Source organism: Perca fluviatilis, chromosome 8 (assembly GCF_010015445.1).
Source record: "Perca fluviatilis chromosome 8, GENO_Pfluv_1.0, whole genome shotgun sequence".
In the NCBI taxonomy this organism is placed as follows: domain Eukaryota; kingdom Metazoa; phylum Chordata; class Actinopteri; order Perciformes; family Percidae; genus Perca; species Perca fluviatilis.
This window is the reverse complement of record NC_053119.1, coordinates 5,713,050-5,729,444: the sequence shown is the minus strand read 5'-3', so window position 1 is coordinate 5,729,444 and position 16,395 is coordinate 5,713,050. Positions and strand designations below refer to the sequence as shown.

General features: G+C 40.4%; 2 protein-coding genes and 1 pseudogene across 2 annotated transcripts; all 3 read left to right on the top strand.

Annotated features, from left to right (window-relative positions):
* Positions 1–2,713: 2,713 nt before the first annotated feature.
* Positions 2,714–6,581, top strand: LOC120564221 (E3 ubiquitin-protein ligase TRIM39-like). The gene is made up of 2 exons (XM_039809057.1): positions 2,714–2,831; positions 4,894–6,581. The coding sequence occupies exon 2, from the start codon at positions 4,903–4,905 to the stop codon at positions 6,541–6,543; it is 1,641 nt and encodes a 546-aa protein (XP_039664991.1). The 5' UTR covers positions 2,714–2,831; positions 4,894–4,902; the 3' UTR covers positions 6,544–6,581.
* Positions 6,582–7,946: 1,365 nt separating this feature from the next.
* On the top strand, positions 7,947–13,612 carry LOC120564219 (annotated as a pseudogene).
* Positions 12,780–16,377, top strand: LOC120564220 (zinc finger protein RFP-like). Its single transcript, XM_039809056.1, has 2 exons — positions 12,780–12,849; positions 14,150–16,377. The coding sequence occupies exon 2, from the start codon at positions 14,159–14,161 to the stop codon at positions 15,779–15,781; it is 1,623 nt and encodes a 540-aa protein (XP_039664990.1). The 5' UTR covers positions 12,780–12,849; positions 14,150–14,158; the 3' UTR covers positions 15,782–16,377.
* The last annotated feature ends 18 nt before the right edge of the window (positions 16,378–16,395 follow it).

Genomic DNA, 16,395 nt, shown 5'->3' with positions numbered 1-16,395 from the left:
ACACACACACAAAACATAGTTGCTGGTCAGATGGGGTGACATTAGCTCCCCTATCACATCCTCTGTGTGCGGAGTGAGTTGGGAGCCGGAGGTTGGTGGCGTTTGGGGGGGGTTGCTCTACCATTGTCGGGCGCACATTGAGCCCTGTTGGCACGCAGGCCGGCAGCTTACCACCGCAAGGCTGCTGGGAGCCACAAAGGCCCACGACAGAGGGCGAGTCGAGCCGGGTGAACATCACCAATACCCGCAGCCTAATCCTCCTGCCCTGTACATCTGCGCCGGGCCGGTTTCAAAAGCTAGACCCCCTTCTTTTTTTCTCTAAAATCCCCCCTCCTCCCCATCATGCACAAACTCCTTTCTTTTCTCTCAGTTTTATTCTGCAGAAAGAGAAAGGACGGGCTTTTGTCGTGGCCCATAGTGTCACACAGACACAAGACCTGAGGCTGCCAGTCGTCAAATGGAAGCTCTCTGGGTCTTTCACAGTGCTCACTTTGCTCATGTCGACTCGAGGAAAAGAGGGGGAAACTCTTATTTTAGCACGTGAAAAGGCTCCAGACGGGGACATGAAGGCCGGCTCTTCACATTGGACACAATTGACTTTGAAAGCCGATGTTTCTCTGAGAGTGGTAGGGAGTGTTTGCCGGGATGTTGGCATCATGTTTTAATTGAATTTGACTGTCAGGAGGTTTCAAAGGGGCCCAAACAAGCTTATTATGAAAACGGTCTTCTGGGATTCCGCTGAAGAAAACCAGGGACAAACATGAAGAAAAAGGGCAAAAGGCTTTGACAAGTTGCTGCAATCATTCTGGTTATTTCAAACGTTTACACCGATAAATGTCAATTAACAAATTCAAAAATTTTAAAAGAAAGAAGAAATTCTATATTTTTCTTATATCAACAAATCCTATGAAAAGCCAAGCTCCTTCTTTAAGAAAAAAATCAGACATAATTTAATATTAACATAAAAACACGAATAAGACTCAATCAGTACTAGGGTTGCACGATATTGACAAAATGTGATATTGCGATATTGATTATGAATATTGCGATATCAATATTAATTTTGATATTTTTAAACATATGTAAAATTACAAAGGATGTGGGAAAATGCATCAAAATAGATTCATAACAAATACAACACAAGGTTAATTTCAACTGACGGTCATATTGGACTGGTACAACATGAATAAATACATTTAAACAAAATAAATAAAAATAAACAGGACATGTTTTACTGGTTGTACAGTATAAAATAAATAAAGAGAACAGGACACAACTTTTCTTTCGCTTCTCTGATTTGTTCTGTTTTATTGTCTCTATCTATTTCTTCACTTACACTGTCACTCTGTCGAAATATGCACACACATAGGGTTTGTCATGTGCAAGTGGCACGGTAACTGGCCAATGAAACATGGTCATCACAGTGTATCAAGTGGGTTGTAAATCAAACTCAAATAAGCCACACAGCCAACGGACGGGACACAGCGCTCCACTAAATAAACTAAATATTGCATACTTATCGCAACACTCTCAATATAATATTGCACAACGTGATATCGCGATAACGATAATGAGTCGATATATCATGCAGCCCTAATCAGTGCTATCTTGGTAATCACCTACAGGTTTCTGAAAGCTCGTTTTAAAGCCTTTAAAGAGTTTGTGTTTACGGCTCACCTCCATCTTTGTATGGATGGATACAGAGCACAGACTGGAGCTGAGATCTAAAACAGAGTATTAGGGCCGCTGAGTAATCAGTTACCTCAAGAATAATGTTGTAATATTTAGACAATAAAATTGTAATATTTTCAGAAAAAGGACGTAGTTGTCATAGTAAACAGGTGAGTCAGAAAACTCAGCCAGTGTCAGACTGCCAGTGACTTAAACACATAACATCTATTATAACAAGGACAAAACCTGCAGCAGGTGGCCCACACTTTTCAATAATCCATCTGTTGATGTATGAGTTTAGGAAGAGAGAGATGCACTGAGAGTCTCATCTGATGACAAATGGCTAGTGTACAAGGTCAACTTATGTTTAGTTATGTTTGAGCAGATGATGTGAAGCCTATTATAGTGTTTGCAGAAAATAAATGACAGCTGAGGACGCCATCTGGTGGAGTTTATGACAAACTGCAGCCTGACTCATGTTCCTCATAAATAGTCAGATACTGAAACACATGCAGACGATAAATAAACACTTAATCTCACATGTCATCCCTTAAAATCCTTTGTGTTTTCTGAACTTTTTCTAAAATATGTACTTTTAATTTCATTTAATTTTACTTTACTACTTTTGAAACCTCAAAATCATAGAGACGTCTACTCGTGGTCCAATGACAGTTTGTTTTGTAGTGAGTAAGTCATTGATAACAAAGAAAAGATGTTGAACGGTTGGGAAAGCAGCAGAGAAGTGAAATTACAAATTGAGATTGTAGAGCGACAGTAAAGAGAGCGTTGCAGCTTGTTGATCAAAAGATACAGGGTGTTCTTGAATATCTTGCTTTGACCTGTTTTTTAGGTTGTCTGTTTGTAGTTGGATGGTCTTTAAGGCGGCTGTATACTTTCATTGTAGAAAAATATTTGAACAAACAAAAAGTCAAAATTCACCTTGCTCCAAAGCTATGTCAAGGTATTTACCAAAGAGGCAATAAAACCTCCCTCACAGAGCTCCACTGAGAGGTGGAGCAACAGTGAATGAGGGGAGCTGCAACATCACATTTCCTGAAATAAAATTATTTCCTGAAGTCTATATCCTGATTCTCCCCAAAGACAACATTCAACTGAATCCAGCAGCTTTTTGTCAACAGCAGCATTTCTGCCAAACACTGGTGAGTACACTGAGACAAAATGCACTCACTAAATATGTGTTCAAAGTTAAAACCAGAATCCAGAACAAAGAAACAAAGTAACAGCAGATAAAGTAGGCCTGCTAGACGCTAACTAGCATAGCTTAGATTCCCTTTGGATGTAATGTGTCACTATGTTCATTGATTATGAAAAGTTACAAAATTGACATTTTTACAACTTGTATAGCCGGTTTCTGTCCCGTAATTGAAAAACAGTAGGGTTTAAAGTACAGTACAGAGTTTGACTTTATGTGACATGTCTCTAATTGCCTATAAATGCCGAACATTTAGGTTTTACAATTTGTACAACTGTGAGACACTTTGGTAAGTAGCCCTGAACTTTTGCATTCACTAAATATTTGGTTGAAATCAGAGTATGACTTTTTATTTTATACCTTATTTACCATATAAAAAATATTATGCCAAAGAACTGTACATTTTGCCGAACTACAAAACGGAGGTAAAAACAGCGACAGTGAATGAACTACAGCTGGTTAAGGTTAGACAGAACACAGTCATCAGTTTGAGCTCATATTCAGACTTTTACCAACCTGTTTCTTTCCTGTAATTGGAAATCTGTTTAGATTACATCTGAATAACTGAGTTTGGTATGCAGCATACATATATACGGCAGTATCTAAATCCAACATAAAGAAAAAGTAACGCTAGATAAACTATTGAAGGGTGAATTGTCCTTTGGATTTTCCAAACTTTATCTGACAACTTTTATTGCATGTATGGTCATAAACTTGACATTTTACAACTTATATACTGTAAGTGTGACACACTTTGGTCAGTAGTTTTGAACTTTGAACCTGGTTCTCTCATTCTCTGTAGTTCCTACTGTCTGCCTTTTTAAGACAGAACAGCTGATAATATTTACTGTGTCAACAACCGGTATGAACTCAAAACCAAGCTCTACTCAGACAGGAAGTTCCGTGGGGGTTGTTGAGAGAAGTTGTTACACTATCCTGCAGTTTTCATTTCTCATACATGTGTAAGCAAATGTTGGCTAATGTATTAATAATTAGATTCAATGTCCAACTCTTGTTTAGTTACCTGGTGGTGAAAATGAAGTTTTAGCTGCTTTTTGGGGTTTGGACTAGACATATCATGATTTCTCCGGGGATCTTGAGCTACAAGCTTCATGTTAGCATGTTTTCCTTTCAAATGCTTGGTGAGGTTGGCAGTTGAGTTAACGGCAGTGGACAAAAGTTTCTCGCCAGGACACAGTGTACACCTTACACTCACATTCCTCCCCTTAGTTTTAACGAGTTTTAAGTAGTGGGAATACCTCCATCCCTCAAAAGTTAGCGTTGGCTACTTCTCGCTTGCCATGATTGCGCTGCTACCAGCCTCTGTCACATACCATGTGGAGCTTGTGACTATTGTGCAAGCGCGCAGCTAAGATGGCAGTGTCGCTGTCAAATCTGTCCCTGGGAAAAGTAAGGTTGCGCCAAATTTAAAAAGGAACTACACTTCGTTACCAAATTACTAGTAGGAGCGCGTTACTCTACTTTTTACCCGAAAAAAAAGTAGTTACGTTAATTTGTAACGCGTTACACACAACACGGATGGTCAGTGGCTCTCAGCGTCAGATAATGACGCAAAAATCACCATTTACGTCAGTATAGGACACACTGGGCAGACCAGCAGCTTGACTGCAGTGCTATAAGATGACGTAGTATAAACGTGACAACGGTAGCGAGTATTATGAAAGAGGAAATAAGGAGGCAGGTTAAGGTGGTGGATGGGTCAAACAACACAGGACTTTTACACAGGAGACTGATGTTCATGTTTTGTTTTACCCCACTCACAATCTTTCCCTAACCAAGTCATTTTACCCTGCACATTGAAAAACGACACCAAATCGGTCCCGACCCAGACAAAAAGTGCCGCCAAAGGTCCCGACCAATCGCATTAACAAAACAAATAAAGTAAATCTTTCCCTAAGTTGAGTGCAATGTGACAAAAGCATCCAGGATGACACAAATAATAAGAAAATATGTTAAAAGATTGATTTTCCCACACCTTTTGTCCACAGAGTGTCGAAATGTCTGCTGCCAGCTGTCTGCTGACTGAAGATCAGTTTCTGTGCTCCATCTGTCTGGATGTGTTCACTGATCCAGTCAGCACACCATGTGGACACAACTTCTGTAAAAACTGCATCACTGAACACTGGAATATTAATGTCCCCAATCAGTGTCCTAACTGTAAAGAGGTTTTCTACACCAGACCTGAGCTACGGGTCAATACTTTTATCTCTGAGATGGCTGCTCAGTTCAGACAGTCAGCTCAACCAAAATTCATCATCAGCAGTTTAGAGCAAGGGTCGAAACCAGCAGAAGTTCCCTGTGACGTCTGCACTGGAACCAAACTGATGGCCCTGAAGTCCTGCCTGGTGTGTCTGGTCTCCTACTGTGAGACTCATCTGGAGCCTCATCTGACAATGTCAGGTCTGAAAAGACATCAGCTGATCGACCCTGTGGAGAACCTGGAAGGCAGGATGTGTACGAAGCACGATAAACTGCTGGAGCTATTCTGTAAGACCGACCAGATGTGTGTCTGCATGCTCTGCACCATTTCAGACCACGTGCTACATGATGTTGTTCATTTGAAAGAAGAATATGAAGAAAAGAAGGCCAAGCTGGGGAAGACAGAGGCTGAAATTCAGCAGATGATCCAGAAGAGACAACTGAAGATTCAGGAGATCAAACACTCAGTGGAGCTCAGTGAGGAAGATGCAGACAGAGAGATAGCAGGAGGTGTTCAGGTCTTCACCGCTCTAAAGGAGTCTGTTGAGAGAAGCCAGGCTGAGCTCATCAACACGATCAAAGAGAAGCAGAGAAAGAGAGAGAAACAGGCTGAAGGCTTCATCAAAGAGCTGGAACAGGAAATCTCAGAGCTGAAGAAGAGAAGCACTGAGGTGGAGCAGCTCTCACAGTCTGAAGACCACTTCCACGTCCTCCAGAGCTTTGCCTTCCTCAACACTGCTCCACCCACGAAGGACTGGACAGAAGTCAAAGTCCATCCACCAATTAAGGGAACTGTGGTGAGAGCTGTGAATCAGCTGGAGAATATGCTCAGTAAACAGATGAAGAAGCTGCTCGGCGAGGCCGAGCTGAAGATGGTCCAGCGGTCTGCAGTGGATGTGACACTTGATCCTGATACAGCACATCCCAAACTCATCTTGTCTGATGATGGAAAACAAGTTCAACATGGTGATGTAAAGAAGAATCTCTCAGACAATCCAGAAAGATTTGATACTGGTCCAAATGTTTTAGCAAAGCAGAGTTTCTCTTCAGGAAGATTTTATTACGAGGTTCAGGTTAAAGGGAAGACTCACTGGTATTTGGGAGTGGCCAGAGAGTCGATCAACAGGAAAGGAAGCATCACACCAAGCCCTCAGATTGGCTACTGGTTAATATGTTTGAGGAATGCAAACGAGTACAAATCTTGTGCTGACCACGTAATCAGTCTCTCTCTGAAGTCTCGTCCTGAGAAGGTGGGGGTGTTTGTGGATTATGAGGAGGGTCTGGTCTCCTTTTATGACGTTGATGCTGCAGCTCTTATCTACTCCTTTACTGGCTGCTCCTTCACAGAAAAACTCTACCCACTCTTTTGTCCTTGTAATAACAATGGTGGTAAAAACTCTGCCTCTCTAATCATCTCTCCTGTCAATCGCACTGAGTAGAACAAAAAGATTCACTATGATTTAATCAAATACATGTATATTTATTGGTCATTTATTGTGTATACATATACATATACATATATATATATATACATATATATATATATATATTTATACATATACATACATACATACATACATATATATATATATATATATATACACATATATATATATACATACATACATACATACATATATATACACACACATACATACATACATACATACATACACACACACATATATATATATATATATATATATATATATATATATATATATATACTGATTGGGTGTTTTTCCCCTAATTGTCACAATGCGCCAAGTTTCCAGCTCTGATTGATATTATCAAATGTAGTCTAATTCTAAAAACTGCATTACCTGCATTGATTGTTAAATTATCAGGAAGCAACATACTCTGACATAAGAAGCATTAGCATTTTGTTTAATGCATGGGTGCCAAATTCAAAACATTTGTCTAATCATTAAAAATATAATAATTTACATAATAACTTTTGTCTGATTGCAAGGAGCCAGGTTTAATTCAGCCCAAGACTATTTGTGCTAGGAGATAGATCAATCCTAAGCGGAATAGATAAGCACATAAAAATCTGGGTCCAAACTGTTTTAAAGATAGCCCAACAGATTCTTCTAGGAGGATGGAAAAATGAAGGGGTGCCTTCAATCCAACAGTGGGCTTGTGAGATGGTTAGGGTGGCGGCTTTTAAAAAATATCATACCACCGTAAATTTTATGTTTTGTATGCCGTTTTAAAAAATAAATAAAAATTGTTAATCATTAAACATAAGAATTGTTGTATTGTTGTATACTGTCACAACTTATTGAAGAGCAGTTTATGAATAAGACAAGAGATTCACTTTTCTATCTTCTTTTTCTTTTTAAATAAACAAAAGCAGAATAAAGTGTTGATTGTGTCTGATTAAGTTATTTAGTTTTTAATTAATATCAAACCTGAAGAAAACAGCTGATGCTCTTGCTCTCATACTCTTAATGAATAACTTCAAAGTCTGATGCTGAAGCAGATTACATGAATGCAGGAGCACAATCAGGTCCAAGTAGTCTAATTGGTACAATGACTGTCTAATGTCATTGATGAGTTTTGTGTTTTGTAGTTGTTGTTTTTTTAACTTTCACTTAAGAAGACTTTTACTTAAAATGTTTTGTACTTCAACTACTTTTAAAAAGGGAGAATCACAAAGAAGCACGTTAATCTACTGCAGTGGTCCAATCAGAAGAATTCTCCATCTCAGTTTTAAACTTTTATTTTCCTCCTAATGTTTCTCAAAGAGTCAATAAAACCTCCCTCACAGAGCCCCACTGAGAGGAGGAGCAACACTGAAATAGATCTGTAACGTATCATTTCCTGAATTGAAAGTGAAAGTTTGTCTGTGTGACAGCACAGCTGCAGTCGAGACAACTGTCTCTGTTTCTCTCTAAAGAAACATTCAACTGAATCCAGCAGCTTTTTGTCAACAGCAGAATCTCTGCCAAAAACTGGTGAGTACACTGAGACAAAATGCACTCACTAAATATGTGTTCAAAGTTAAAACCAGAATCCAGAACAGTGAAACAAAGAAACAGCAGATAAAGTAGGCCTGCTAAAAGCTAAATAGCCTAGCTAAAAATCCCTTTGGATTGTCAAAAAACAGAGTTGGCTGTGTTGTCTGATTTAATGTGTCACTTTGTTCATTGATTATAAAAAAGGTACAAAATTGACACTTTTACAACGTGTATGGCCGGTTTCTGTCCCGTAATTGAAAAACAGTAGGGTTTAAAGTACAGTCCAGAGTTTGACTTTATGTGACATGTCTCTAATTGCCTATAAAGGCCCAACATTTATGTTTTACAATTTGTACAACTGTGAGACACTTTGGTAAGTAGCCTTGAACTTTTAAACTCTTTCCTCTTAGCCTCACTGTCTCTGTAGTTCCTGTTGTCTAGCTTTGTAAGACAGAACAGCTGATTATTTAACAACTGGCAATGGTTGAAAGTAGGTAGGTCTTGTTGAGATATTTCTAATATTGTAGACATGATTATAAGGATATTAGCAGTTAAAGTAATATTTGTGCTTGTTGCAAAAGGGCTGTGTGCAGTGAGAGAAAGTGGCTGTACTCCGGGTGACCTCTGATGCACAGAAAGTTAAGCTTAAATCCTAAAAATAGTTTTTGTCTAGTGTAAGTGTCTCATGTGCCTATGTGTGTTATATTCTGTGTTCTGTGGGAAAAGATTTTACTCCAGTTTAATGGCAGGAATTAGAGGCCGACCGATAAAGGATTTTTGAGGCCGATACCGATACAAATATTTGGTGATTTAAAAATCCGATATTCCGATATAGCAGCCGATATATATATATATATATATATATTTTAAATCCAGAAACGCATAACAAAACATAAACAGATTCCCCTAACATTAGTTATCTGTAGTTATTTATGAGTCCTCACTAAAATAAGATGATAATGCAGTTTAAAAATACTTGTTTGTTTTATTGTCACAACAGAACAGAGGAACATCAAAATATGTAAAAGTTCTGATAAATAAAATGTATAAAAATACAAACTTAACATATGAAACTTAAAGTCCTTAAAGGAGAGGGAAATAAGATCCTGCCCGGACTGGTGGGCATCCTGGTGACACAGAGACACCCGGAGAGAGATACATTGAGACTGAACTTTGTAACATGGCTCATTTGACTTGGGAGGTGACGGAAACATCAGTTGATGAGCCTGCATGCGCTTTGTAATATTTGTAATACTTATAATACTGTTTACTAAAAGTATTAACTTTATTCTATCGTCTCAGTCATTTATTTTAGTCCATTGGTTGACAGATAATAAGAGGGATAGTTTTAAAGTGTAAGGCAATTGGACTCAGAATCTGGGGCCTGTGAGTCAGAGGTTCCAGAACCAGATTTATCCACCTTCAGTCTACATACTCAAGTACTCAGTATGTACATGTATACAAATTCTAGGTACTTATACTTTAAAGGGGCTGTACTCAAAATACTGAAAACCAAGTGGTCTGGGATCGCTTACACATGGCTCTCACAGACTGTTTCCTATCTCGTGACATTTTGTCAGGGCCCTTGACTCACAAGGCACTCACATGCATGCACGGCCGCACCTCTTATCAACACAGAGAAGCTCAGATTATCACACACACAGAGTGTGACTTTATTCTCTGCTCAGGACGCCATTACTCTACCATATCTTTACAAAGCAAATAATTGTTTGCTGCTATATTAATTCTTATAAACAGTTCTGAATATCAAGTCCGTGACACACCAAGCCCACGGCCAAGAACTAGTGGCGACAAAGGCCGACTCGTAGTGGACCCTTTGTCTTGGCCAAAAATTAGCACTGGAATTACAGCTGGTGGCCGGGTACCACGTATGTTCTGCGCATGCGTGCAAGGAAATAACTCTCCATACCAGCAAGTCTTGGTAATCTATTCGTCATTCAAAAAGGGTGACCGAATACAAACATTGCTATGATACCCACAACAACAGCATTTGATCGAATCATCAGCGACAGAACTGAAAAGGGCAGTAAATCTGTTTCATCAAATTTTGAAATTAAAACGCCATTGAATTTCTAGCACTAAATATTTCTGCAATTAAATTATGTATATGCCTAAGAATTGTACACTTTAAATTTTCAACAACTTATTTTCACCTTTATTTTTCAATGTTCACAAATTCAGAATAAAAAATTCAACATTAAAAATGTCAGTATACCAAATTCAGATGCAAAATGTAATGTTTAAAATTCAGTGTTAAACATTCGGGAACCCAAGGAAATGCAATCGATTCTAGATTCAGAGCAGCAGTCAGAGGAGAGGGAGAGCAGCGTCTGACAGGGCAGAGAGATACAGCTCTCTTATTTTTTGGGGGGCATTTTTGGCCTTTATCTCTACAGGACAGCTGAAGACATGAAAGGGGAGAGAGAGGAGGGAATGACATGCAGCAAAGGGCCGCAGGTCGGAGTCGAATCAGGGCCCGCTGCATTGAGGAGTGAACCTCTATCTGTGGGCGCCTGCTCTACCAACCAAGCTATCCGGGCGCCCGATACGTCTCTCTTTAACATACTTGTGAATAATAAATAATGGCATATGTTATTTAGACTTAAGGGGAGACACCAAAGCTTATTATTTTCATTCATTTATTGGCTTATTTAAATCAGGGACAGTGTACAATAAATGTATTGCACCAGATAAATTACAATGCTTATTCCCATCTGTTATCTCTGGGCAGGCACAAGTGCACATCTATATAAAAAATATATATATTTCCAGATAACACTAATGTCCACTTATGACAAGTAGTACAGACCAGTGTGTATACACCTGAATGACAACATGACTCTTTAGGTTTTTTTTTCTAACGGTTTTGTTCATGTAAATGAAAGTTTGAGCAAATGTTGGCAAGCAATGTTTTATATAACCGTCTCCCTTCTTAAAATCCCTCCTTAAAATAAAAGAATATTAAAGAGAGACGTATCTCTCTGCCCTGTCAGACGCTCTCTCCCTCGCCTCTGACTTCTGCTCTGTGGCGGGGGTGTGTGTGTGTGTGTGTGTGTGTGTGTGTGTGTGTGTGTGTGTGTGTGTGTGTGTGTGCACGCGTGACCAGCGAGCTCGTTATGCCCGCAATCGCTTTTGAAGCTTTTTAACTCCAAAAAGGCAGAGAGTAAAGTGCAAGCAATGCAATTACATTTTAAAAATGTTTAGCCTCCTTTAAATACAAATAGTTCACTTCAATTACAATATAGGCAGCAATGTAGCAGTATTATATCATTTAGTGTAGTGCTGGGCTCTCTTTCACTCGCAGCATAGTCGAGGACCTGACTGCATAATGAGCTGTGTTAGTAAATCAGATGCTGAACACATGAGGATTGTGGGCGCCAATTTATTAACAACCACGGTGCATATTTGCTTTTTGCAAAATTGGCCCTCAGTTGCAATATAACAGAATACTAATATTCTGACTCTCCTAATATTCCACTAGGTTGTGCATCAGAAGATGTTTTTGTAACACTAATAATACTTTTATATTATGAAAGAAGTAATCAATTGATATGTAATTAGTTTTGTTTTTTACACCTTTGTCCTCAGAGTGTCGATATGTCTCTTGCCAGCTGTCTGCTGACTGAAGATCAGTTTCTGTGCTCCATCTGTCTGGATGTGTTCAGTGATCCAGTCACCATACCATGTGGACACAACTTCTGTAAAACCTGCATCACTAAACACTGGGATAGTAATGTCCGATGTCAGTGTCCCACCTGTAAAAAGGTTTTCAACACCAGACCTGAGCTGCAAGTCAATACTTTCATCTCTGAGATGGCTGCACAGTTCAGACAGTCAGCTCAACAGAAAGCCAGCAGCAGCAGCTCAGAGCAACAAGGGTCCAAACCAGGAGAAGTTCCCTGTGACGTCTGCACTGGAACCAAACTGAAGGCCCTGAAGTCCTGCCTGGTGTGTCTGGACTCCTACTGTGAGACTCACCTGGAGCCTCATCTGACAAGATCAGGCCTGAAAAGACATCAGCTGATCGACCCTGTGGAGAACCTGGAAGGCAGGATGTGTACGAAGCACGATAAACTGCTGGAGCTGTTCTGTAAGACTGACCAGATGTGTATCTGCATGCTCTGTACCTACTCAGACCACAAGACACATGATGTTGTTCCTCTGAAAGACGGATATGAAGGAAAGAAGGCAGAGCTGGGGAAGACAGAGCCTGAAATCCAGCAGATGATCCAGAAGAGACGAATGAAGATTCAGGAGATCAAACAGTCAGTGGAGCTCAGTGAGGAAGATGCAGACAGAGAGATAGCAGAAGGTGTTCTTGTCTTCAGCGCTCTGAAGGAGTCTGTTGAGAGAAGCCAGGCCGAGCTCATCGACACAATCAAAGAGAAGCAGAAAAAGACAGAGAAACAGGCTGAAGGCTTCATCAAAGAGCTGGAACAGGAAATCTCTGAGCTGAAGAAGAGAGGCACTGAGGTGGAGCAGCTCTCACAGTCTGAAGACCACCTCCACATCCTCCAGAGCTTTACTTCCCCTGAATGCTGCTCCACCCACCAAGGACTGGACAAACATCAGCGTCCGTCCCACCTAAATACGAGGGGACTATGGTGAGAGCTGTGTATCAGCTCGAGGAGACGCTCAGTGAACAGATGAAGAAGCTTTTGAGGCCGAGCTGAAGAGGGTCCAGGGCGTTATGCAGTGGATGTGACACTTGATCCTGATATAGTACATCCCAAACCCACTCGGCCTAATGATAGAGAACAGGTAAATCAGGGTAACGAGTGTAGATGTGTCTTATCAAAGCAGGCTTTCACTTCAGGGAAGTTTTATTTCCAGGTTCATCTTAAGAAGTGGTCAGATTGGACTTTAGGAGTGGCCGGGAAGTTGACCAACATGAAGGAAAAACCATACTGAGCCCGGCCAAATGGTTACTGGACTGTATGTCATAAGCAGCAAATGTTGGGTACCAGTGGGTACTATGCTCCTTCTACTACTATACTATACTATCCTTCAGTCCGTCTCTCTCTGAAGACAAAACCTCAGAAAGTGGGGGTGTTTGTGGATTATGAGGAAGGTCTGGTCTCATTTTATGACATTGATACTGCAGCTCTTATCTATTCCTTTACTGGCTGCTCTTTCACTGAGAAACTCTACCCATTCTTCAGTCCCTGCCCAAATGATGGTGTTAAAATACACAGCCCTAATGAGAGTTGTGTATTACAATGAAAAGGGAAGCAATTTTTCTGGATAAATCCAGAATTTTAAGCCCTAACTACCATTGTTATATCACCTCTGCATGGGACATAATGCCAGTCAGGGAAGGACTGTTGATTAAATATCCGAGCCTGGTCCGACAGCCTAGCTCTAGCAGGGATGATTCTTCATAATGATTAGCCACAATTCACTTTTGACAATGGACAGTTTAAGAAAGATATATTTGCCTCAGAGTAGATTAATTTGATTAAATTATTATTTGGAATGATTGTTTAAATTATGTAAGGGATAATGCCTGATGATGTGTCCATTATCAGGAATGTGTGTGTGTGTGTGTGTGTGTGTGTGTGTGTGTGTGCACGCGTGACCAGCGAGCTCGTTATGCCCGCAATCGCTTTTGAAGCTTTTTAACTCCAAAAAGGCAGAGAGTAAAGTGCAAGCAATGCAATTACATTTTAAAAATGTTTAGCCTCCTTTAAATACAAATAGTTCACTTCAATTACAATATAGGCAGCAATGTAGCAGTATTATATCATTTAGTGTAGTGCTGGGCTCTCTTTCACTCGCAGCATAGTCGGGACCTGACTGCATAATGAGCTGTGTTAGTAAATCAGATGCTGAACACATGAGGATTGTGGGCCAATTTATTAACAACCACGGTGCATATTTGCTTTTTGCAAAATTGGCCCTCAGTTGCAATATAACAGAATACTAATATTCTGACTCTCCTAATATTCCACTAGGTTGTGCATCAGAAGATGTTTTTGTAACACTAATAATACTTTTATATTATGAAAGAAGTAATCAATTGATATGTAATTAGTTTTGTTTTTTACACCTTTGTCCTCAGAGTGTCGATATGTCTCTTGCCAGCTGTCTGCTGACTGAAGATCAGTTTCTGTGCTCCATCTGTCTGGATGTGTTCAGTGATCCAGTCACCATACCATGTGGACACAACTTCTGTAAAACCTGCATCACTAAACACTGGGATAGTAATGTCCGATGTCAGTGTCCCACCTGTAAAAAGGTTTTCAACACCAGACCTGAGCTGCAAGTCAATACTTTCATCTCTGAGATGGCTGCACAGTTCAGACAGTCAGCTCAACAGAAAGCCAGCAGCAGCAGCTCAGAGCAACAAGGGTCCAAACCAGGAGAAGTTCCCTGTGACGTCTGCACTGGAACCAAACTGAAGGCCCTGAAGTCCTGCCTGGTGTGTCTGGACTCCTACTGTGAGACTCACCTGGAGCCTCATCTGACAAGATCAGGCCTGAAAAGACATCAGCTGATCGACCCTGTGGAGAACCTGGAAGGCAGGATGTGTACGAAGCACGATAAACTGCTGGAGCTGTTCTGTAAGACTGACCAGATGTGTATCTGCATGCTCTGTACCTACTCAGACCACAAGACACATGATGTTGTTCCTCTGAAAGACGGATATGAAGGAAAGAAGGCAGAGCTGGGGAAGACAGAGCCTGAAATCCAGCAGATGATCCAGAAGAGACGAATGAAGATTCAGGAGATCAAACAGTCAGTGGAGCTCAGTGAGGAAGATGCAGACAGAGAGATAGCAGAAGGTGTTCTTGTCTTCAGCGCTCTGAAGGAGTCTGTTGAGAGAAGCCAGGCCGAGCTCATCGACACAATCAAAGAGAAGCAGAAAAAGACAGAGAAACAGGCTGAAGGCTTCATCAAAGAGCTGGAACAGGAAATCTCTGAGCTGAAGAAGAGAGGCACTGAGGTGGAGCAGCTCTCACAGTCTGAAGACCACCTCCACATCCTCCAGAGCTTTACTTCCCTGAATGCTGCTCCACCCACCAAGGACTGGACAAACATCAGCGTCCGTCCACCTAAATACGAGGGGACTATGGTGAGAGCTGTGTATCAGCTCGAGGAGACGCTCAGTGAACAGATGAAGAAGCTTTTTGAGGCCGAGCTGAAGAGGGTCCAGCGTTATGCAGTGGATGTGACACTTGATCCTGATATAGTACATCCCAAACCCACTCGGCCTAATGATAGAGAACAGGTAAATCAGGGTAACGAGTGTAGATGTGTCTTATCAAAGCAGGCTTTCACTTCAGGGAAGTTTTATTTCCAGGTTCATCTTAAGAAGTGGTCAGATTGGACTTTAGGAGTGGCCAGGAAGTTGACCAACATGAAGGAAAAAACCATACTGAGCCCGTCAAATGGTTACTGGACTGTATGTCATAAGCAGCAAATGTTGGGTACCAGTGGGTACTATGCTCCTTCTACTACTATACTATACTATCCTTCAGTCCGTCTCTCTCTGAAGACAAAACCTCAGAAAGTGGGGGTGTTTGTGGATTATGAGGAAGGTCTGGTCTCATTTTATGACATTGATACTGCAGCTCTTATCTATTCCTTTACTGGCTGCTCTTTCACTGAGAAACTCTACCCATTCTTCAGTCCCTGCCCAAATGATGGTGTTAAAATACACAGCCCTAATGAGAGTTGTGTATTACAATGAAAAGGGAAGCAATTTTTCTGGATAAATCCAGAATTTTAAGCCCTAACTACCATTGTTATATCACCTCTGCATGGGACATAATGCCAGTCAGGGAAGGACTGTTGATTAAATATCCGAGCCTGGTCCGACAGCCTAGCTCTAGCAGGGATGATTCTTCATAATGATTAGCCACAATTCACTTTTGACAATGGACAGTTTAAGAAAGATATATTTGCCTCAGAGTAGATTAATTTGATTAAATTATTATTTGGAATGATTGTTTAAATTATGTAAGGGATAATGCCTGATGATGTGTCCATTATCAGGAATCCTGCTCATACCATGGCCTCTTGCCAAAGAAAAGAATTTAAGACTATACATTTATATGTGTTTTGCAATCAAAATCCAAACTAATACTAGAACAATCATTACCATCCCATAAGGTTATTGAGAGATCCAGCTAAGTGGAAAACAACCAAAGCTAACCCCTTAAAGGCTTCTGATGTTTTTGATCTTTTTTTTAAAATCTATTTTGTAAACACAATATATTCATGTCACTGTCAAAAAATATGTAAATTGGAATTGGGGGTGTGATGAACAGTGGCAATTATAGTCACAATAAAGATAATGGAACT

What these genes read in the sequence shown, in the direction of transcription:
- LOC120564221 (XM_039809057.1), top strand. Translation starts at nt 4,903, where the DNA reads ATGTCTGCTGCCAGCTGTCTGCTGACTGAAGATCAGTTTCTGTGCTCC.
- LOC120564220 (XM_039809056.1), top strand. Translation starts at nt 14,159, where the DNA reads ATGTCTCTTGCCAGCTGTCTGCTGACTGAAGATCAGTTTCTGTGCTCC.